This window comes from Eschrichtius robustus, chromosome 10 (assembly GCF_028021215.1).
Source record: "Eschrichtius robustus isolate mEscRob2 chromosome 10, mEscRob2.pri, whole genome shotgun sequence".
NCBI lineage: Eukaryota > Metazoa > Chordata > Mammalia > Artiodactyla > Eschrichtiidae > Eschrichtius > Eschrichtius robustus.
The window spans coordinates 58,612,911-58,636,685 of NC_090833.1; the positions used below are offsets into that span (position 1 = coordinate 58,612,911).

General features: G+C 38.1%; 1 protein-coding gene across 10 annotated transcripts in view; it reads right to left on the bottom strand.

The window, feature by feature from the left end:
* The window catches only part of PTPRD (protein tyrosine phosphatase receptor type D), a 521,421-nt gene that overhangs the window by 41,747 nt on the left and 455,899 nt on the right, over positions 1-23,775 (bottom strand). For all 10 annotated transcript variants that reach the window (XM_068552041.1, XM_068552036.1, XM_068552035.1 and 7 more), the window contains 3 exons: positions 15,093-15,268; positions 2,564-2,683; positions 1,893-2,047 (listed from right to left, as the gene is read on the bottom strand). In XM_068552041.1, coding sequence (XP_068408142.1) covers positions 1,893-2,047; positions 2,564-2,683; positions 15,093-15,268 — 451 coding nt within the window. The remainder of the gene's footprint in view (positions 1-1,892; positions 2,048-2,563; positions 2,684-15,092; positions 15,269-23,775) is intronic.

Below are 23,775 nucleotides of genomic sequence, written 5' to 3' on the forward strand. Positions count from 1 at the left end.
GTACTCTATTTCAAAATACAGTGCAAATATCATAACACTTCTTTTCAATGAAAACTTCCAAGTTAGGTTTCCCTAATTTTTGTTCCTATTATTTTATATATATAAAATGTATATGTGTTTGTGTGTATGTACATAAACACACATACATCTGTGTGTATGCATGTATGCATCTGCGTGAATTGCATTTTTGCCAGTAGGCATATGAAGGCAACATTTCTTGAGTGAGGCCAAACTCTCCGTTTTCTCTCCTATGCCCAAACTCCATCTGAAACCATTTCATGTGTGAACTTCATAATCAAGTTGATTTTGTGCTGAGCAGGGGCACCATGTAACCAGGTTCAGTGGCTCTTTGAGGTCTGCAAAGAAGTATGTATAACAGAGTACACAGACTGCCTGCTGAAACCAACCAGAAATCTGATTTCATGATGCAAAAGTATTTGTTCAATTAATAATAATTTGCTCAAGTTAATAACAATAATTTATACTGTTTCAGAATCATGCAGAAAACTGCAACATAGTGGCAGGTCCTCAAAGGCCCCTGTCCTGATTAAAGAGGAGCAAGAACTTGATTATAAGGTGAGGCTGATTGTTCCTCCAACTTCTCAGCTATCTTACTTGAATCAAACCCTGTAGCCTCTCTTATGTTCTCTTCTCAATCTGACATATTGTTAAGAATGTCAAACACAGTAAAGCATGGGGGAGTGCTTTGGAATTTGTAAAATACTCAGTGAATATAAGGTAAGGTTATTATTCGTTTTTGTTGGGGGAAAATGCTGGAAAAGAGAAATTAAACATTATCTTGCTTGGAATTTGCCAGGCCATTGTTTAACGATTACCCCTCTAGCATGGATTGGTCAGGTGAATTTTATTGCTTTTATTCTGATCCATCCATTGTCCCCAACTTTTTATAAAAATAGACCCTATTTCTAAGATCTACTACATTATGCTATAGTATAATATGGGATGTGAATGAAAGTTATACTATTAAGTAATGATAGAAGTGGTTTATGATAGATGCTTCCTTTCCTCTTTTATGTACTTCCAAACTATAAATTTACTTATCTGTGCAAGAAACAGTGTTCTCTCATATTTGAATTACTTAGGTTACAAAAAAGTCTTATGAAGTTACATGAATCGTAATTTATATAGTAATAAACAGAATCTGACTAGATATCTTTAATAATCTGTTAGTAGTGATACTTGAGAGGAATCCAGGAAACTAGAAGAAATCAGTTTAGTATTAAAAATATATGAACACTTATATATAGTAGAATCTGAGCGATGATATAGAGAATGTTAGAATTAAAAGTACAAAATAATAAATTATACATTTCAAGAGAAATATGTGTTCATTACCTCCAAGTACATAAAATAAATTCTTCCGAACTGTAGATCTTCGTATATATTTTATTAAAGAAAATTTTAAAGCTCAAAATAGTATATTTTCTATATGTGACTTGATAATACTAATACGCAGTAAGAAATTATCTCTCTAAGCTTGTATGTTTACAATATTATCAATATTTTGTTCAGCACTTTTTCCCTATAAATAGTAAAAAGGTTGGATCAGCCCAGCCCACAAGAGCCTGTCAAACAATTCATACATATATATTTTTTGAGAGAATATATTTATTTTTGCTCTAAAGAGAAAATACCATGGATCAGAGTTGCCTTTATCTCCCAGGGGGCGTATGCACTGTATCAAATCCTTCCTATTAATGTTAGTAGAGGCCTCATTTGACCAAAAAAGACTACCTGTATTCTTTATGAAGGCAGTTGCTATCCCAGAGTATCAAGAGGTTGGAAACAGAATATCCAATGAGGCATCGTTCGGTTTTCTGTCTCCCCACAAACCTTCTGACTGCGAGAAAAATGCTCTCAGAGGTTCTTACCTGCAGTGCACAACCATCGGACCTGCATCAGGAGGGTTACAGGTTTTGACTCTCCGTAAGAAAGCTAGAAAAGGTGTTGGGTGTTCTGGAACACCGTGATCAGGCCAGGCGGTGAACTGGAATTGTCTTACTTCTCTCTTCTCACTTGAACCGTTCTGCGAAGTAGGAACACTGGCTGAAATTCTGTGTTCCTAGCCTCAGGTTTTCATGATGAATAATAACATGCAAGAGGTAACACAGAGATGTGCTATCTTAGTTCCTTCCCCCACCCTATATCCTTTGGGAAGACACACTCTTTGGAGTTATAAACCTCAAGCTATTTGTAAATGACAAATATTTGCTCAGGAAGACAAAATTCCTAGGTGAGAAGCATTCATTTTTCAGGTTTAACTATCAGGAGCACTCCTGTTATATTTTACAGAAAGAACTAGTTCTTCTTCACCTATTCTTCATTTGCTGAGACTTTCATTCAGAGCAAGAGTTCCATATTTACTGATAAATCACCAGACAAGGAGAAAAATTGCTGAGCGATAATGGAAGAATTATTTCATTCTTCATTGTTGCCAGTAGAATCAAGATTTAAGTAAAGCCTTGAGACATTCGATTTCTCAAAAGAAGTTTTCTTTAAATAATGGAAAGGGGAAAGGGAGGGAAAAAAATAAAAAGCAAACCTTGTAAAGTGCAAACGTTCGAACACAATACGTGGCCAGCTCCACGGTATCTAGCAGCGTCACTTGGACAAGCCCATGGGTTTCTGTGCCTCTACTGGGCCAATACTGGTCACACTTCACCTAGAAGAAACAAGTGACACATTCAGGGCAGATCCTCATCAATTTCTCTATTAGTTTTACTTTGAGTTGCTGTTGAAGGAAAACAGCTTTTCTGCATTTCATTTTATGTTGATCTTTTTCTGGCGTGCATTCTTGTTATCCCAATATATGTAAATTGCTGCTCTGATGCCAATGTAAACCACATTTTTCAAACTGGTAGGAATACTAAGCAGTAACAGATTCAATTTTCCTGGAGAAAAATAAATTGCAGATTGTCGCTGAGTAAAATAAGGAGAGAGGTATTTGAAACTTCAGAGTACTTGAAAAGAAAACACAAATTTGTTCTGGGATAGACATTAAGAATCATTTCAGAAAGGTTACACTTAGACACTTAAATGACATGGTGAGATAATTAGCGTTCATCCATCAAGGTTTAAAAGGCACAACCTGTTTCATCTTGAGCTATCACCATCTCCAAATACGCTTGTTTAAAGAAAAGTAAAAATAATCTGTAAATCTATCAAAGTATAACAAACAACATAGAATTTTTTAATATAGGATATATGGTATGTGTATCAAAAACAAATTAAATCTGTAAAGTCTAGGGGGAAAAGAGCTGTCCTTTAAAAAGTCTCAGAGGGTCACACAGTGACCCTTAGCAGTGGCAAAGTTTAAATAATTTAAAATCCATTCATTTCAGATGAATAATCTACAATTATTATGTGGAGTTGGACAACAAAAGCACATAAAAAGTATTCAACCCAATTACTTCAACATGCAACAAAGAATAATTCCAAGTCTGCAGTAAGCCTCCAATTTACTAAATGTGTCCTTTGGGCATTAAAAAGTGTAATGAAAAATAGCAAAGACAACACTATATTTTCTAGTAAGACCATAGATCAGGATATATTTACCCCTTTCTATATCACATTAAAATAAAAGAAATGGGAGTAGTTCTTAATTGGAGCCAACGAAAATACATTTCTCTAGGTAAAGAAATCTAGTAGTATTTTATATTAGAAAGTACATCTTCTACTTGAAAAAGAAATATGTGAAAGTTACAATCTTTGGATTTAAACAAAAGCAATGAGGCATTATTACCATAGATACTAGAATTTTTTGGTCCAGTGAATAGAATTACTAGATAATTATTTGCTTTTATGTTGAATATGAATATTACTAGCATTCTGTAAATAATATTGTAATTTTCTGTTTCACACCTAAAGCATCTGCTGCTCAAAGGACTCAGCCTATTTCTAGATACTGGATGTTCTGAAAAGGGAGAGGGTTAATCCTCTACACAATTTCCTAGACTAGGTAAAAGAGAAGGTACAGTTACACAGTAAAGCAGAGACTGCATTCTCAAGGTTTGACTTCTGTGCCTTTATTTCAACTGTGAGACCCACACAAACATTATCTATTTTATGAAAAACAAACAAAAGTGGTTCACAGTAAAATGGAGACTTTGTGTCTTAGTAAGATTTTTTTTAAAAGACTTGCATTTTCTAGATGCACAAAATATTCTTCTGTTTTATATTTCTGCCATATGTTCTAAGTTAAAAATAACACAAGGGAAAGAGTTCTTTAAGGAGAATATTGATGTAGCAAGACCAGGGTTGGGTACCTCTATATGTTCTCTGGCCATCCATTAAAACCCAAGTCGTATCTGGACAAACTTAGCAAAGGCTACTACCCTAATAGAGCCAACACTACTTAAGCAGCCATAATTCCGATGGAAAAAAAAATCACATAAATTAAGTCAAAGGCTCCGTTTTAAACCATGAAATAGATGTCAAGTTGATGTCTCGCTGCAAAAGACAAAAGAAACTTTGGAGGCCTCTTATTGCAGCATTTCAAGGGATGCCAGCAATGTACTGAGTTTAGGAATCAAGAGAGAAACTCAAACTCATTATTTAACAGTTTCAGCTGGACATCAACCCTTTCAAGTCAAAACCAACAGGTCAAATCCCACGCGGACAAACACCACTATGGCGGGCACAAAAACAGCAAGTTAATGCAACAAAATGAACTAGAAGGTCAGTACAATGTACTGAACCCAATTCAATGTAATTATGTTTCAAAGCTGGGAATTGGTTATCCTCAGACCTTTTGGTGAGATAAGGCAAAGGAAAAGAAGAACCATAAGCCAGGCTTTATGTGACCTCTGGAAAAATGACTCCATTATTGAGTGACTTTCCATCTACAAATCCACTCCATACCTAAGATGTAGGAAAACTTAAATTTACACTAATTATTCTCATACTTCTAGTAATAAGTTTGAGAACTGCAACTATCTTTGGCTTAGACTCTGACATCTTTAGGAAAAAAAAATTACCACAAAACATTACTATAAGGAGTAAATATTGTGAACACTTTTAACTAAAAGAATAAAACAAAAGTTCTTGTACTCATTTTAAATAATGTACTCTAACCTTACTCTTTACTAAAAGAAATCCTCTAAAATGTTTTAAGTGCAACTGTAGAAACTAGGATCCATTTTTTAAGAAGCCAATATATTTAAACATTGCCGTTTTCTCTCAGGAAATATTTCGCAAGGGGAGTTTATGAAAAAATAAACGTTCTAATGTATGCACACATGCACACATGCAGTCTCAGCAGTGGGATTAGAAGTGCTCCCTGAGCTCTCTCAACAGCTACAGCGACACATTCTCCCTTCAGTAGCGAGGACCCCGGCACTTCTTTACTCCACCTCATTCTCTGAGTAGCCTGCACAGGTTTCCCCCAAGTTCTCAGGGCTAAATTTAAGGGCTTAGACTTACTGACAAATACTCCTTTAAGCCTTTCGTTTTCAGCCGTACACTAAACAAATAATTTCTGATTTTAATGTTAGAGAGCGAGTCAGAAGTCTAGTGAGGAAAAAATTAAAAAGGATGCGGGAAAATAATAGAAGTTATTTCTTTCTAATCAGTTAATGCACATGAACTAGCTCCATTCTCCTCTCTTGAGATGTTTTTTTGACAATAACCGCTCCCCTCCCCCACCATTTTTTTCCTGGGGGAAAAATCTCAGAAGGTATTTCTAGAGAGTTCCTACTTGTTAGGCTTCATTCATAGAGCTGAGTGTGAGAACTGAGACGTGTATTTCTAGAGAGTTCCTACTTGTTAGGCTTCATTCATAGAGCTGAGTGTGAGAAATGAGACGTGTAGGAGGCTCCCCTTTGGGTATATAGAACGAGAAGGCCAGAGCTAATGAGTAAAAATACTGATTTCTGTCTTTGCTTATTTGATTCTGAAGTGACTACAAGTGGCCTTCAGGACTGATGCATGGAAGGTCAGGCAGTCTCACTGGTTGCCTAGTAAGCTGCTTCTCTATTTCCAGCACCAAAGCCTTGTGGCCTCTTCTATAAAATGGGAATGATTATCTCCAGCACGACAGGGCTATTGTAAGGCTCAAAAATCTTGCACCTGAAACTCTGAACCCAATGGCCAACACAAATAGGTATCCAATGGGAATAGTTGTTATTAACTATTAAGTAGATTATGTTCTCAATTTTTTGTGGTGGTTGTTATAAACATTGTGAATGTGAAAAAATGAATATGTTATTAATCCCGGCAGATATGTATTGAGGATGTTCTAGATGGATGGTAAGGTGTGAGGGGCTATGGGGACGGTCATAGTGAAAAACGCAGTCCTGCCCCCAATCCATCAGTCTTATTGACTAAATATGGAGGTGTGTTTACATTTCCTGTTTTTTCAAGTAGGTAGTTGTGAGATTGCAAACAACTCCCTTAATGCACCTGGACCCCAGTCTGCTGTGAGAAGAGAATGTACTAGACTCTGAGGTAGAAAAGGAGCGGAGCAGAACTCACTACCCAGGCTCTGGTTTAGAAACATGGCCCCGTAACTCTACTTGAGGCCTAAACTGAATGAGACAGTTCAGATTCCTGGCTGAATTTGGGGGAGATATTTCTTTTTATCATCACAAAGGGATTCCCCTTGTGTGATAATAAGCTTTGAATGTAAGCTTTCATTTCTCTATAATTGTGGAAAGACCAGGTTGACCATCGCTACATGTATGCTATGGAATATTTTCTCCCTTTCATGGCAAACTATTAAAAGCAAGTTGATGGAATGATAGAACATATTTAAATATATTCAAAAGAAAAACTCATTATTGGAAATATCTTGTAGGATTTGATCCAGCAGGTCTGCTGACTGTGCTTTGGGGGAAATGCTCTCCTTCTAGTTCCATTTTTACTTCCACATGGCTTATCTTGGACATGGCCTGGCACATCATGGGCACTCAACACGTGCAAGCCAACTTTATAATCAACTATACTGTGGTCTAGGTTGGCTTATTTTTAAATAGCCTAAAACTTTATGAAAACAAAAGCTCCTCATTTCAATTTAACAAAGCCTTATTGAGCATGGCAGCATGGCGAAGCATCAGAATTCTAAATGCGACAAACCAATACCTCCAAAGGGTCCCAGCATCACTGAACCAAAATGCATTTGCCACATGTTATTTGGAAAAGCATGCCTAGGGCCAGCTTATTTAGCCAAAGAAGGATTTAGAATAGACAATAAATGATACCTGGAAAACCATAACTATTGTTGAGAATGGCTGGAAATCAGTATTTAGTAAGTTTGGGCAGAGGGTTCTTCTATAAGGAGTGGACAGTATGTTAACATTAGATAATGCAAGTCAGGGTTATTATTGGGAAAAAGGAAATGTTAACACACGACTATCAGTACACATTTAATAAGGGAAGATATAATGAAAGTTTCAGATAAATGTTAGGATATATTTTAGTGGACAGAAGAATTATATGCTGAACTGTTTTTTCCAAAATAAGGAGAGATCATCTCAATGATTCTCTTCTCTTGCAGTAATAGTGTCATTCTCTCTACTGAACTAATATCAATATTTAGCCATATCTATTTTCAAACGGCAAAACTGCCTAGTTTGTGTATTTCCCCTTTTCATTTTCTCTTTGCAGACCACTATTTAGAGGAGAATCAAGGGCAATGGAATACTTGAAATGAGAGTGATATTAAAGCATTTGACTACCAGCATAGAAATAGCTTTTCATAAATAAAACCATAAAGTTGAAAAATATGATTCTCTAAGTAAACCAAATTATACATTATAAAACTGCTTATCAGTTCATTGAACTGTTCAAACACTTTCTAAACCATTTAGTAATTTAAAAACCTGATATTCCCTTTTGTTTGATGTATGCTATGGACTGAATATTTGTGTCCCCTCAAAATTCATGTGTTGAAATCTAATCCCCTATGTGATGGTATTAGGAGGTGGGGCCTTTGCGAGGTGATAGGTCATGAGGGTGGAGCCCTCATAGAATGGGATTAGTGCTTTATAAGAGAAACCCCAGAGAGCTCTCTCACCCCTCCATCACGTGAGGATACAAGACAGTTTTCTATGAACTAGGAAGTGGCACCTAGATCTTAAACTTCCCAGTCTCCAGAATTGTGAGAAATAAGCTTCTGTTGTTTATAACCCATCCAGTCTAGAGCATTCTCTTACTGTAGCCCGAACAGAATAAGACAACGTGTCTGCCAGGTGTTAACAGAGGGAGCTGCACTGAACTTTTCCAATGATTTCTCCCATTATATCTCCAGTGTCTAGCACTTTGTTGTAGCCAGAGGAAAACTGTGTGAAATGCCTCTCTTTCATGTCCAGATAGCACTTGGCTATCAACCCCTCCCTCATGGTTTGGGTCTGTGGAGTTTGCCCCTCAGCCCCAATCACTGCTGGCAGTGGCTGGGTGCTCCAGACAGCCTTACTGTCACCTCTGCATCTGTCTTTGTCTGCCTAGTGGCTGCCTGTGGTCCAGCAATGCTCCAGTGTCCCTGCCACTGAGAAATATCATTAGGTGACAAAGTTTCAATAAAAAGATAATGTTTGTATACCAGCCAGTATTGATACATTTCAAAATTTTAACACCCAGTAGAACTATACTGGTGCATACGAGCTGAATATCTGCCTTGCCTGGGCATAGAAATTAGTCCACACTTCTCAAAATCTTAGAAGTGACTTAGTCCAGCCTGGGAGTGCTGTAAAGATGAATGCGGAGAATAAGAGGGGCTTTGCACAATGTCGCTGGGAGCACAGCTGCATCTCCCCCACGCAGTCCAGCTCATTCCTTGGGCTGTGTCGTCTAATTCACTTGAATAGGAATGTTTTGAGCCAGAATCAGTAGGCTGCCATTCTAAATAGAGGAGGGGGGATGGGCAAAGAAGGTAGAAAATCCAGGAAGCGAACAAACAGTTAAGAAACTGGTGGGATTCTTTCTCTTTTATCTGACACTGTGTCTGTTGACAAGAGAAAACCAAAAGTGTGGAACTTGCCAGATAAAGACCCAAACATTGTTTAGGTTGTCAACATGAGTATCATTCTTTTTGTTGCCAGTGTCCTATATACATTAAGTATCCACCACTTTTCAAAAACAATCCCATACATCAGGCAGACTCCAAAGGCAATGTTTGCACTGCCGTCCCTACAGTTGCTTAAGGAAAAAGCAGTTTCTGTTGCCCTAGATAGGCAGTGCTTTAGGCTGCAGTTTGAGAAATTAAATGTTCAAGGCCTTTGGCACTTCCAGTTCTATTTGGAAAAGGACACAGACCTGGCATTTGGAAAGCATTTGCTCTCCATTAAACTTACCGAACCTTGACAAACCAGAGGGGCCAAGAATTAGTCTGCCACTGGCCAAGGCTGGGCCTTCCAAAACCGATAACGGCAATGAAAACAGTAACACTGCCATTTATAATCTTCAACGGGATTCTGCCAACTTTTAGCCCAAAAGGACCTCATAATCTTCAAAGAATCTCAAGATTTGTTTTACAGAAAAACAAGAAAACGTTTGATCAAAATCTCCTTTTTTGCTGTTTTTTGCCCAGAATTGCCTTCAGCCACAGAAGCAAGTGTGACTATGTCTCCAGCTCACCATCAGTCTCTGTTGGGGTAAATTTACTATGGTGACATTCGAGGAATGGAGAGGACACAGGAAGAGTGAGTGATCTTTAGGTCAGAAGTGCTCCACTGGCCAAGCAGCAAGTTTAACTCCCTAAACTATTAACATAGTGTAGTTAATGCCAGCCTGGTGCCTTTGGGCTTGACAGCATCTAACCTCCATTCATTAGTACAAACAACCATATTTACTGGAGCAGGGATTTTCCTGTTCCTGGCCTAAGGTAAGTCATGATGCACAAAACATTTGATCTGCTCTAGCAATGGATGCCATCAACTGGGTTGTCTGGTTCTCTACTTGGGAACAGAAAATGGGATTTAGAGAGTTTGGAAACCAAGTATAGACTTCTTCACTTCTAATTCTATGCTTTTACTAACTAATCAATGTGATCCACATTGGATGACAGTTCAAATCATGTCCCATTTTTTGGGTGTCAAAATTTCACTCCCATCCTTGACATTTATAGCACTAAGTACCACAGCAATAATCGCTCTTTAAGTGAAGCAACTCCCACTATAAAACTTGCAAGACATGAAGCAACAATAAGTGTCAACTATGGGAACTGACTGAAGGCAGGCTGGGAAGACAAGTGAAAGCCAAATATCCCTTAACCTCGGTGAAGCCATTTCATCCTCTAACACTAATCAAGGCTGCTCAAGAATTTGTCAGCCATAGGTGTACACGTTCCCTCTGTCTTGTATACCTCAAGATGGGAAACAAAGTTGAAGAGAAACAGCAAAAAGCAGATAGATAAAGGAAAAAAAAAGTGAACAATCACCCACTAAATAATAGAGCTTCCTGGGCCAGGAATCACCTTGGCAAATCCTACCTCAGAGACTCCAATTCTTCAAGTGAGGCTTGCCAACCATGTGTCCCAGTTGCCCACAAATAACACCCTTGGAGTGGAAATCCCAGCTGTATACATTTTGCTCTCCTACCAGTGCTTCATTTTTTCCGAACTTTTTCTTCCCTCCATGTGGTTGCCCAAACCAATTCATGTGCTTATTGGCATGTTATGAAACATGGAAACAATTAGAGACCACATTCTGGGGCAGAAGAATGACTCGCTGCAGAATCAATGAACTCTGCAGAACTTGAGAGGAGTTGGCAAAAAAGATGGAAACTGTGGAATAAAACCCACTAACTGTACCTCATGTCACACGGTATACAAGGCTTTAACCTGATCTGTGCATTTTCAGGCAGCAATCAAACTTTACCTTCAAAATCTCTAGTTTTTAGCTTTATATATATATATATATATATATATATATATATATTTTTTTTTTTTTTTTTCTAATGAAACTCAAAGAAAATATTCAACTTACACATTTTCTCTTCAGGGTTGATAAGTGGTGAACGTAGAACCGTGGAAATAGTCTCCTGATTTAAGTTTGGGATTCTTTCAAGGCCACATTTGAGGGAGAGTGATGGCATTTGCAAAATCAAAGAACTTAAGTTTTCAAATGGCCACCTTAAGCCCTAAGCCATACCTCACACTTGTAAAGGGCTTCTTTAGCCCTCCAAACGCTAAAAATGGTCAATTCTCTAACAAAAGACCAGTGAAATGTCTAACACATGCTAATGAACCCAGTATCCTCTTGCTTGAGTGAACTCTTCTAAATCAGCAAAGGTTACAAGCCCTGCTGCTGTATCAACCACAGAGAGATGGTGAGAGTGAGCCTTGGTACAGTAGAGGGTGGGAAACACAGGAGGTAGGTTTTAAAGGGAGAGTTCCCTAGTATCACCAAGTAAAAAGGAATGAGGAAGGAGAATGAAAAACCGAACCAGAAGGAAATGTGGTTATCAAGAATATATTATATTTAGTGATAATTATTACTACATGTAACTCGTGTTGACATTACTCACTATTTTCATACTGTATTGCTTCAAGATATGTGAAAGTAGCAGCCAGAGTGTTCTATTGTGGTCTTTTTGCAGACTGATTAACACATTCCCTGTGTCAGGGTCTCCATTCTGGAGATGCTGTCAAAGGCAAGTGCAAAAGAACCCCATGTTCTGAGCTACGCTCTCCCCTTGACTAGGATGCATGGTTGTGCCATCCTGGGAACAGTGGGCACATTTCGCCACGTGCAGTGACTCTGAGTTTGGTTAGGATTCATTGTCAACCACAGAGAAACAAACTCATTTCATTTGGGAACACAAATTGAATTATTTGGAAGCCAGCTTTAGGGGAGACTAAAGTTATAATGGTAAAGCCTCCAACTTTCTCTATCTCAACCAAAAAATAATAGTGTAGACTCACTAAGCCACCCTGTCACATTCCTTGTCTCAGGCAATACCCACAATAACCCTTTCATGTAATCCAACAAGGAGAAAGGAGACTTTGAGGGGTCCCGCAGCTTGCTCAATGTCTCAGAGCTAGTAGGCACTAAAGTCGGGATCTAAACACAGACATTTGACTGCAAGGCACCCCTACTTGGAACTATGTCAGGTAGCTTCCTCTAGTGGTGGTGTCCCCAGGGAGTTCTGTGTAATAGCATGCTATCTTCTCTTCCCTTTCCTTTTCCTTTCTCTTTCCCACTCCAGTTAACAGGTATTCCTGCCTACTTGTAATACACAGAAGTGTTTATGTGCACGCGTGCACACACACACACACACACACACACACACACATACACACACATACACCTCTTTTTATTTTTTATTTTTTTATTTTTTCACCTCTTTTTTTCAACAAGCCAAGGGGATGAATATTATTTCAGGAACCTGAGCCTTCATCAAAATAATGAAATTTCAAGCTTCAGCCCTTGGAGAGGTGATTTGTTTAAACTACCTGGATCTCCTCTCTTTATAAGAGGGACTACGGGCAGTTTCTAAGTAAAGCCAGGCTAGTTCATATGTCTACTTTGAAGTTGGCTGCTGGGATTTGAGAACTCATTGAGTCCCCAGGTCAGCCCACATAACTCACAAAGTTCCCCAAGTATGGAGCTGTATATTTCAGCAACAACTAACCACTATTTATAACACTGTTTTTATAGCAAAATTTAATCTATGTTCTTGTTTTGAGAATCCAGGAATGCCTTCCGCTTCCTCCCTGGGACTTCGGGGGAAAGAGCAAGTGGACAGGGGAAAGGTGGGGTGGTAGCATGTGAGGCGGGAAGATGAAGAGGGGCTGAGATAATTTGGAGGACCAGGGCTTTGTTAGCTCTCTCTAGGGCATTTGGTCCCTTATTCTCAAGTGTTCTAGACTGGAGAACAAAGGGCTTTTGGGGCCTTGGGGGTCAGGGTTCATTTGTATGATTAGGTTGATGATGGTTGAGATTTCTAAATATTGGCTTACACAGGTCATCATAAGTTTGGGTATAGGCTGAACCACCTCAGAGTAAAAATCACAAGACAGCACTTTACTTGGCCTCCTCAGGTCATTTAACAAAGGAGAAAGCTAACTTGCAAGAGCAAAGTGTAATTAATGAAGAGAGCAAACAGAGGCTCATTTAGTAACTTCCAAATAAGTTTCTCTGTCTGAGGTGGGGAAAAAAAGGTAGCCTGCAACATAAAGATAAACTGTAGGTATTTAAGTCACAATGCCTTCCGCCAAGAATTGCTCATTACCATCAGATGTTGCACTGGCAGTGGGGCCAGTTAGAACTAATTTTATTATTAGAAGCAATTAGGGAGAAAAGGGGCAGAATTCCATTTGGTTATTTCAAAACAAGTTTCTGTGCATGGCTTAATGAAGGCCTGCAGTGTCAAGATAAAAATGTGTGTTTAACTGAAAACAGCTTTTGCAAATGACTGCTTGTTACCAGCCGGTATCTCCAGGCAGAACAGTCCGAGTAGCTTGGATTTACTTGCGCGCTGTAATATAACAGTTCGGCTGTCTCTGCTTCACAGAAGTGTTAACAGACAGTATGTCCTGGTGGGTAAGCACAGATGTTGTGGAGACAGGCTGTCTTCAATTCCTCACTCTGACCTTGGTAACTGAATGAGCTTAGGTGACCTTCTGGAATGTCCTGGCCTTACTCATATATAAAGTGGAAATCACAGAAGTGTTTATCTCATGGGTTGTTGTAAAATATCAATGTATCCAATACATGTTAGGCATTGTTAGAATGATTAACGATTATATCCAATAATTATTTGGGTGGGGGATTGTTTTTAAAGCAAGGGCTTGCTAGATAGGGGTTACCCTGAGTGCAAGTCAATAATGGATCTATTTACATCCATTTTGAATGGCATTTGCATGTAAAGTATAACACAGAGACGTCTTCGCAGCCATCAAAGTTTTTATCTAAATTCTTTTCAGACAATATTTCAATATTTCTGTAGAATTCACATTTTGAAAAGACCTGATTGCTTTTTAGGTTTGCTAAACAAGTTGTGTACTATTTCTATTGATTTCCCAGCTTTAAGGTAACAGCTGAGACTTTTTATATTTTCCTAAGTCTGAGCTTTTCCCTTATGAATCTCCTGAGCAGCTTACAACTCCTCTCTCATATACATACTGGGGCTAAGAGAAACTGCCATGTATTGAGCTTAGGAGAACATTTAAAAAATCTCAGCTGTCACACAACAAATGGGGAGTCGGGCTTTGGCTTCCTTCTAAATATCCTTTTTGATAGTACTGTGACCCCAGTGAACGAGCCCTCTACTGGTGGTTTCAGACTCTGCCCCGAAGGCCGCATACAGTGAGAGTATGTGCTGTCTGTCTTCAGTGATTTGTCAGAGACTTACTTGTTCCTTAAATTCTCAAGGTTACAGATTGATTTTCATCAGATGGCTACGATATTCACTTGGCATATTCACTTGGGAATATGGCATCCTGCTTACCCATTATGTTCTAGTTTTGCAAATCAAGAGCATTTAACTAATGTGCCGTGCTCCATAATATTGGACCCATATGACGAATAAAACTCCTTTCTTGGACCTTACTAAGCAATGACTCCATTATTAAAATCTATTCATTTTGGAGAAGGCTAAACTAACAAAATGCCCTCTACACATTTATGTGTTTTCTCAGCAGTGTATTAACCAACATCATTTTTTTGGCTGCCCTGACTTAATTTATGCTAATTTGAATAATTTTTAAAAAGAGCCTCTTTCACAGAATTTTAGATTTTGCACTGCAGATTATGAGAGAGAAAAAGTTGAAAATATTGGGAAGTACATATGGTGGGATTCTCCCCCAAAGTCTGTGTGTTCTTGTTCAATGTGGATTTTACAAAGATGTCCAAGTTAATATTTATTTTTTCTAACCAAGTTGTCTACTTCTTTGAGTGCTATTTTTTTCTTTTAGTGATCACACACATCGTAACATGAGAGAATTTCCTTTTTGAAAGATTCAAAAGAATGTTAAAGAATGGTTTAATCTAAGCTGTTGATGCTCATTCACAATTAGTGTCTATTACAAAATCAAAGCTTAAAGACAGGTTAGATTCTGACCAGAATAAAATATGCAATGCAGGAACTATCTGAGGGAAGATTTTAAAAGGAAGAAGGTAGATATTCATCCTTACCCTGGATCGTTCTTCTAGTTTTGTCATCATAACAACTGTGGCACTCCGTTGTTCCCATATCATTCTCCAAAAGTCCCCAAATGTTTCAGGGAGAGATCCCTGTGTTGCAATATAGGCATTTTGTTTCCTATAGCCATCTATGTAGTTAGCATTCACATAGTCACTTCCTGGGATTCCTGTAAAACACGGAGTGTTATTCAATGAGGTGAACATGTCACAAGAGGAAACAGCCTGGGACATGCCCTAATGACAATGTTATATTAAGAGGAGTCACACTATATTAAAGTTTGGGTTTTAAACAAGATTAAAAATAGGTCTCATTGGGACCATTACGTTAGAGTAATGCAATGTTTGTATTTATAATGTGACAAGGTGGACTCCAAAGAAAGAAAAACACAACCGATTGTCCATAGAATGCCTTTTCTCTCACACGCTGTCTGTCTTCTCCATTGCATCAGCAAAATATAGCTTGCAAAGGAGGATAAACAATTATCTGGTCACTTTCCTCACTCATTCTCTTCTTCGTTCCCAGACAAAAACCAACTAAAATAATGCCTGAGCCTGAAAATGCAATATAGGGTGGAACATGTCATAACAGTGAAAAATTCTTTCCAGATTTAGCTAAGAGGGAGCTCATATATAAACACTTTTAATCCTCACAACAACTCTGTGAAGTTCTGTCATGATCTTCCTTTCACAGAGGTGGAAACCGAGGTGCACTGAGCTTGCTGACGTTGCTGGAGTCTGGTTTAATTATAGGCAGGCAGTCTGCTACATCTGTGTCTTAACCTCTGTAGGGTACTGCTTCTCGTTTAAACCTCAACGGGTTGTTTTATCACATGAATCTCTCCTTGGGTTATGACAACTGCCTCCTAATTGGTTGTCCCGCTTCTGTTTTGTCCTTTGCAGTCTGTTCTCTATCTAGTATGAGAGCAATTTTAAAAAATATATTTCAGACGCTGCAATGTCTCTTCTTCAAACCCAGCAATGGCTTCCCCTTATACTTTAAATAAAATCCAAACTCTCAACAATGGCTACAAAACTCTGTACTTCTCCAGACTCATCTTGTCCCACTCACTTCCTCACTTTCTAAACTCTAGACGCTGGCCTGCTTCTAGATGCTGGCTTTGTTAGAAAACATTGCTAGCTTAGTACCATCCCACATCGTACAACACTCTCTGCCTCGTTCCCATCGGAGAACACTCAGCCTCCATCTCAGCATGCCTGCCCTTGATACCCTGGGACCTAAGAACCCTCTTGGCAACTCTTTATATGACTTATTACACGTTGAAATTACATATTTAGTTGTTTGTTAACTTGCTTATTGCTTGTTTTATGTGCCTCTAGACCACATCTCTTTTATTCACCTTTGCTATCCCTAGTGACAAAAAGAGCAAATTATGTGCCTTCGTTCCAACATTTAATAAGTAGCAGAGCTGTAATGTAATACAGATATTCTGATTAAAAGTCTAATATTCCTTCAGCACAACACCTTTAAAAGGGGTATAGGGAAGTTTGAGTTTCTTTCAAGAAGAGTGGCTGGAATGATTAAGGAAATCAAAGCTATTCCTTATGAGAAAGGAATATATATTATAACCTGGCAAAAAGATAGGGGTTGGAGATAAGAGCTGCCCATAAGTGTCTGACGAGAGCTTGAGGTTTACTATGTTGAGACCCAAGTCTTTCAGTTCTGAAGGATGTAACTACAGAGAGGTGAATTTCATCTCCAGCATAATAAAAGTCAGAATCAGAAAGGGGATAGATTTCCTCCAGAGGTAATGAGTTGCCTATCCCTGAAGGGGAACAAACACTTTACAGAGAGGTAGCAATAGAACCTGTACATGGTCCCTTCTTACTTTGGGAAAATATTAGTCTTGGATTTATTAAAAAAAAAAAGAATATTTTCTTTATAATGGAACATATGTTCCCAAGCTAAGATTACTCTATTTCACTGATTGCCACTTGCAATTACTTTGACTGCTTTTCTGATTCCAGTTGTAAAACTGATCCTCTCAAGAAAAAGTAATGAAAGTCAGATGGAAACTGCTGGGCTCCAAGATGAACACATGGATATGGAATACCACCAGCATTAGTGAAAAGCCTTTTGAGCAAAAACTGAAATGCACGGTTGGTTGTAACATTATTCATCTATTATAGCTACTCAAGAAGCAGCTGGGGTTCTGGCAGCCCTTTGTTGATAAAGATCCTATTCCTCCCTGACACCAAATTACTGTAGATTCAAAGGACAGTTTAAATAAAGTCCTCAGGTTACAACCACTGGGGAAGCACGCACATCTACATGTCCACAGGATTTGGTTCTGGGCCACCAATGAGTCTATTTTATAATACAGGAAAAGCCCACTTTAAATAATTTAATTTAGCAGTTAACATTAAAGAATTGATAGAAAGAATTCTGGCTAAGGGCCTCACTCCGCTACCAAAATACAGAAAACTTTTTTCCAAGAAAACTCAAAAATGGAGAAATCTGGTTTAATGACTCAGAAAATGCATCAGCTGGGCACTATGCCATTTTCCCCTCATCAAGGATGGTAACAAATGTGTCTGAACAATGCATCTGAGGGCAGAGGAGGTGGGTGTGAGACTCACATCTAAAGGAGGGGAATCAGACCTATCCTATATTCTGGCATAAATTTTAATCAGTTATTATGTAATGAATTGTTTTTTGACATATTGCTCAAGTTGGAACAATAAGTCGTTATATTTTAGGGGGAATAGGTTGATACCGAATAATGGTTGCATTTTCCAGGGATAAAAATACAAAAATTCTGCCTGAAAGCTATTAGGCACCTGGGATCCATACTGTATCACCAAATACTTTAAGAATTTGGGACTTGATATTCTGGAAAGAAGAGAATTGAAAACAATAATTCAATACCTAGGAGAGCTCATTGTTAGGCTGAAATTTATATCCTGAAAATAGTGTGAGGCTCCTCTTCTATTTTGACACTTGTCTGTAAGGAGGTAGTACCTGGAATAAAAGCCTCCTGGCAAATCCCTTTACACACTCTGGCAAAAAGACACTTCCAGTAAGTTCTCTCATATGTCTTTTGCAATGTGGAGATGTGAGAGATGGCCGTGTTCTCTAGAAGCTCTAAGGCCTAATGTGTCCTATATTCATACAACCCAACATAACAAGCTGTGTAGAAAGAGGAATGAGAAAAGATCTGAGAAATGGTGGTGGCTTGCCCTTCTAAAAAATATTAACCCCATATTGGAATCTAAAATTAAAGAGCAGTGTATTTCAGGTAGATGAGACCTCAACTTTCAATGCTTTATATTTAGAACAATTTTTCAATCAACCCCAATGGAAAAAAAAAAAAGTACTATGCTGGCTTTCTACTAATGCAACACTAATCAGCATGCACTACTGATCCAAGAGAAGCGTGTGAGAATTAATTGAATTCTTCTGGGGCTATGATGAATAGAAATCTAAGTTAAAATGCAGAACTGAAAGAATATAGGATTACTATAAATTAGCTGATTGCTTTTATTTCTTGGAGTCAAGGAGACTTTTGTCCAAAACTATGGTAACGGTGCCTTGCCTTTTTTTTTTTTTTTTTTTTTTTTTTTGAGGGGCAGGAGTTATTAAAATAACAAGATCATAAAAAAGATGTCTGAAGCTCATCATAGGCAAAATCTTAGGATTGGCCCTGCTGTAGGATTGTCTCTTGGACAGTTGGTCTTAATGTCATTGTCCAAAAAGAACAGCTTAGATCTAAAACTTGCTCTTCCTAGGCATCCATGGCTTTACTTCATTTATAAAAGTAAGTTTTCATGATTTCCTATGTATTGTTTCATGTGTATTCTCCAATTAATAAGTCATGTAAACAGTTCCGACACCAATAATAATTGTTTATCATTCTAATCTTATAAGTGAGAATGCTGAGGCTAGATCTTGACTATATTGTACCCCACAATATTCCCCATTCCTGTGTTATAGTCTATTTCATCAGTTAATGGACTGTTATTTCTTGTGGTGCTTAAAATTATTACTTACATGCTTTATACTGGGTCTTTGTGTTTTGGGCAAACTAAGAGCTATAAAACTCAAGCCTTTAACAGATATTGTGATGAGGTGAATGATTGGTAGAACTGTGCTTCTGTGCTCTTCATGCACAGCAAGCCATAGCAAACAGCTATTCAAACAGGGATGGGTCAGGTTTAGGCTTTCATTTTATTCACTGGGAATTGCCAGTTATAGCTTTCAGTGGAAAAATTAGCCTGGACATGAAAATTTGGGCTCCCCTGTTTTTCTGTCTGAAAAACTTTGAGAATTTATCATGAGTTCAACATGCAGGGGTAATGCCATTTTTCTTCATTTAAGCATGGGATTAACACTTTAGGGCTTCATAATAATGTTCCCCTGTGTGTTTGAATATTAACAAAAGGAGAGGAATCCTCGGAAAGATAAAGCTACTAGGTTTGAAAGAATATTTGTGATGAATAATTAACTCATACTGAGAAATGCTTTAAAACCTCGAAAGCATGTTGAAATGTCAAAGAATACACTGTCTGAGCTGTTTTGTCATGACTGGGTTAAAATAAGTTTTTATTTCCCCTTGTTAATTTTATGAGAACTAATTGGGTCATGTGGGTCCAGTTAAAAAAAATAAACAACTTGCTTTGCATTAGCTTTTTCAGGTCAGCAGATAATTTGATTTGAAAAGATTTCTCTTGTCGAGAGGTGTTTATAATTATAAAAATTTAATAATGAAGGCCTTACGCTCTGATGTTAAGTGAAAAAAGCAGGACCCAAAATAGTACATGAATTATTTTATTGATGTGAAATTAAGTAATCGTAAGGGGTAAGTGTGTACTTTTGTGTCACTCCACACTGGAGGGTAAGTCATATGTGCCTCTTGGAACAATACAAAGCACATGCTAAGGCTTTAGAGAAATTGACCAGGAAACCAGAACTCCAGTCTAGGGCAGCATGCTGGTAGGTTGCTCTTTGACATTTGGGAAGTCCGTTCAACTTGTACAGACCTCTGATTGCTTATCTGCTAAACAACGTGTGTTGGACAAATTGATTCCCTCAAGTCCCTTTGAGTTCTAAAATAAGATGTCTCTCTGTGGTATTCTTAACCTTCTTGGATTCAGAAATCTCTGTGAAGTTATTTTAAGATAAATAGAGGCTTTGTGGCTCTCAGATTAGGTAGGAACATGCTCTGATGATCGTTCAAGCTGATTCCTATTGCTTCTACCTCTGATGAGATGCTGAGATGAGATTTTTTTGGTGTGATTGATACTTCAAACCTTGATTAGAACCTGGTGGGGTAAAAAATAAACAAATTCAAAAACAAGAGGAGGGGGTAGGACTAGGCTAGTACGCAGTCTATTCAGAAAAAGCAGCTTTCCTTGAATTGTGGAGGCGAGAATGAGTAAGAGGCAGCATTAGAGGGAAGGCAGAATGCTATCCAGGGCTCCAGAAGACAAACTACTACAGCATTACAGAGCTGGAGATAGACCTCCAGCTCACTGGCTGACTCTGTTCCACCGTGCAGTGTGGCATCAAAACTCCAGCACTTTTGTTTCCTTTCACTCTGCAAACCCTTTGTAAAGCTTGTGTCAAAAAGAAATTGTTTTCTTGGTAAGCCAGTTTATTCCCTGTTGTAAGATGGAAGTACGCAGGATCCACTAGAGCACAAAAGCTATCTTTTATTTAGTAAATAGCATCTCCACCACTTCAATACACAAATAAAAAGAAAAACTCCAACAACAACGAATTGCCAGTTACGACCTAGATTGTAATTTTTATAACTCACAATGCAGAAAAAATTGTTTACTTTGTTTGCTGACACTGGCAAAACTAGAGAACAGAAAATAGAAAGATGAAATCCAATAATAACTTACTAGTAAATTTATTTGATTTCAAGGGACACAGGCCTTCTTTCTCCTTCACTTCCACCATGGCAGCCACCCACAGCTGCATCAGAACTAGCAAAACGAAGGGTTCTCTTCGCAACATACCAGAAAAAACAAACGCTTCTTGCAAAGGCACAGTGTGTTATCAGCCAAAGTCCCCCCGGATGTGACTGCAGTTTGGCAAATGACCCTCCATGTTTCTACCGTATGCAGGACGATCTTTTTTAGAAGCGTGTGTTGCTCTGTGGGCACTGCAGCTCATCACCACAATGAGTTAGTGGAATGGATACCTTTCAAAGAGTTTGTGAACCCAGCCTCCACCCTCTCAATGTTCTACGTCCTCCGTTCTCTGGTTTTCTATTCCTCAGCACTGCTGAGGAGGCTGGGTTATGAGAGTGGCTACAGAGAAGGATGTGGGCGATTGGATTGTCTTTGAATGCATTCTAAGATTAGCTACATGTGTTGGGGACTTATCAGCGCTTGTGACAGAGGGAACTGATTTCTGGTTAGGGGGCACTTTGCCCTGAAATATAAAGCAGACTTTGGGCCACTGAAGCATGCCTGTTCAGCCAAGTCACAGAGTTTTGGTCTACTTAGCTTATGTTAATAAGGATGCAATTATTGTAGGGCTTTATTCAGCAATGAAGTAGTCAAAATGAAATGCAGAGTATGACGACAGGAGCTCTGTCTGTAGGGAACTCTCAGAGCCCCAGTCCCCTCATATATATATATCCTAAAATACGAGCAGCACTTTCATAACCTCCTTACCCAAAACCTCTGTGAGAGTCAAATGAGTCAATGCATTTGAAATCTCTAAAATAGCAGTGGATACTAGTTATTCTCATGATCGACGTGATAAACAGAAATGAAATAAGCCTAGTCATTCCTAAATACTCTACCGACAAAACGTAATTCCAAATCTGGAAGACCCCTTCCTAATTCCTATATTAAAAAAAATTAACGGAGAGGACAAAAATAATTATTTTTTAACTTCCCAACCATGTACTACCTGCGCCTATATTCTAAAAACAGAGCCATTCCGCAGATGACTTAGGTTTCTCTGCAGCATCAGAGTAATGAAGTGTAGATTCATTAGCACAATCTGCATAGATGTACAATACAAATGAAAAGAAAATGCCAATAACTGAACTAAAGAAAATGGAGATAAAAAGAAACTCATAGAGCTTTCTGAGTCCCTCTTTGATTAGCTTCCTGGGAACAAAAGTAAAGGAAAAAACCAACACAACTAGCCATCCCTTAAAAATGCTTTTTCTCTTTTCTAGGTAAGAAGCACCACAGGTGCAGGCTGAGGTAGGAGCTGGGGAATAACAGATCCCCACACCACTTGCTCTGCTGCATGCAGGAGAGAGATGCCATTTAAATAGAGAGTGGCATGGACATATATATACTACCAAATGTAAAATAGATAGCTAGTGGGAAGCAGCTGCATAGCACAGGGTGATCAGCTCGGTGCTTTGTGACCACCTAGAGGGGTGGGATAGGGAGGGTGGGAGGGAGACGCAAGAGGGAGGAGATATGGGGATATATGTATACGTATAGCTGATTCACTTTGTTATACAGCAGAAATTAACTCACCATTGTAAAGCAATTATACTCCAATAAATATGTTAAAAAAAAAAAAGAATTAATTTGAAAACTGAAAGACTGAAAATGTTAGAGAAATTGAGCTAACCCAGTGCTTGATGTTCTGAACAATGTGAGAAAAATGAACTCAACCAATAATGGGATGAGATTTAGCCTTGTTTTTTGTTTTTTTTTAAGATGAGGCATGTATTCTAACCAACTTCCTTCAGTAGTTTAAATAGAATTTCAAGAGCAAAATAAAACAAACACCAGGTGCCCACAGATTAGTCATTAGTGTATGGGACTGGGGGAGAGAGGAAAGAGAAAGAGAGAGAATGAGAGAGAGAATGAACCAAGAGGGAGGAAAAGGAATCATACTTATTGAGTCAATGTGGGAAATATCATGACAGCTATTCTTTACTGAAGAAAACAATTTTAATTCTTTAATGTTAGTGCTTCATATGGAACATTTATATTCACTATAATATAATTAAACGCTTATTAGAAAATGTTGGCTAGATGGTATTAACTGATTTTCCTGTGTTTGTTTTTGTTTGTTTTTACTTATTGAAAATATATCTGGTTATTAGATATGGCCTGTTAAAAAAAAAAAAAAAGATAACTCACAGCATGGATAAGATGTGAAACTGGAGAATGTTACCATGTGCTGACCGCTGTTTTAAACAAATCGGTAGAGATTTACCTTTGAACATTATACAGAAGAAGCTAAGACAGGACTTAAGCGTAGAGCACAAGTGTGGTGGCAGATGGCAAACCAATAGTACAGGGGAATATCAGTAGTTTCTTCTCTTTACTTTTTAAATTTAGATTTATCTTAGGGGCAGTGATTCTGTGAGCTGCTTCCTCATTTTAAAGGTGCTAAATTGCGCATCTCACAGATAATGAAGTTGTTGTAACATCATCTATATTATTTACAGTTGGAGTTGTCTTGAGTTGCTCCTATTATATAAATCAAACAGCAGATGATACATTGTGGATTTCCATTTAAAAGAACACATTCTTCCTCTTGTTGAAATTTGTAATGCTATTATAGGTCTCGTTTCCATGTATCAAGCACCAATATTTTCTTTTGCTTCACAGAGTGCTGCAAATATATGCAGCTTTCTCGTTTGGATATTATTAATTTTTCCATAGATCATATACAAAAGAAATTCCATCTGTGGATAAAAGGATCTATCAATAGTAGTAATAA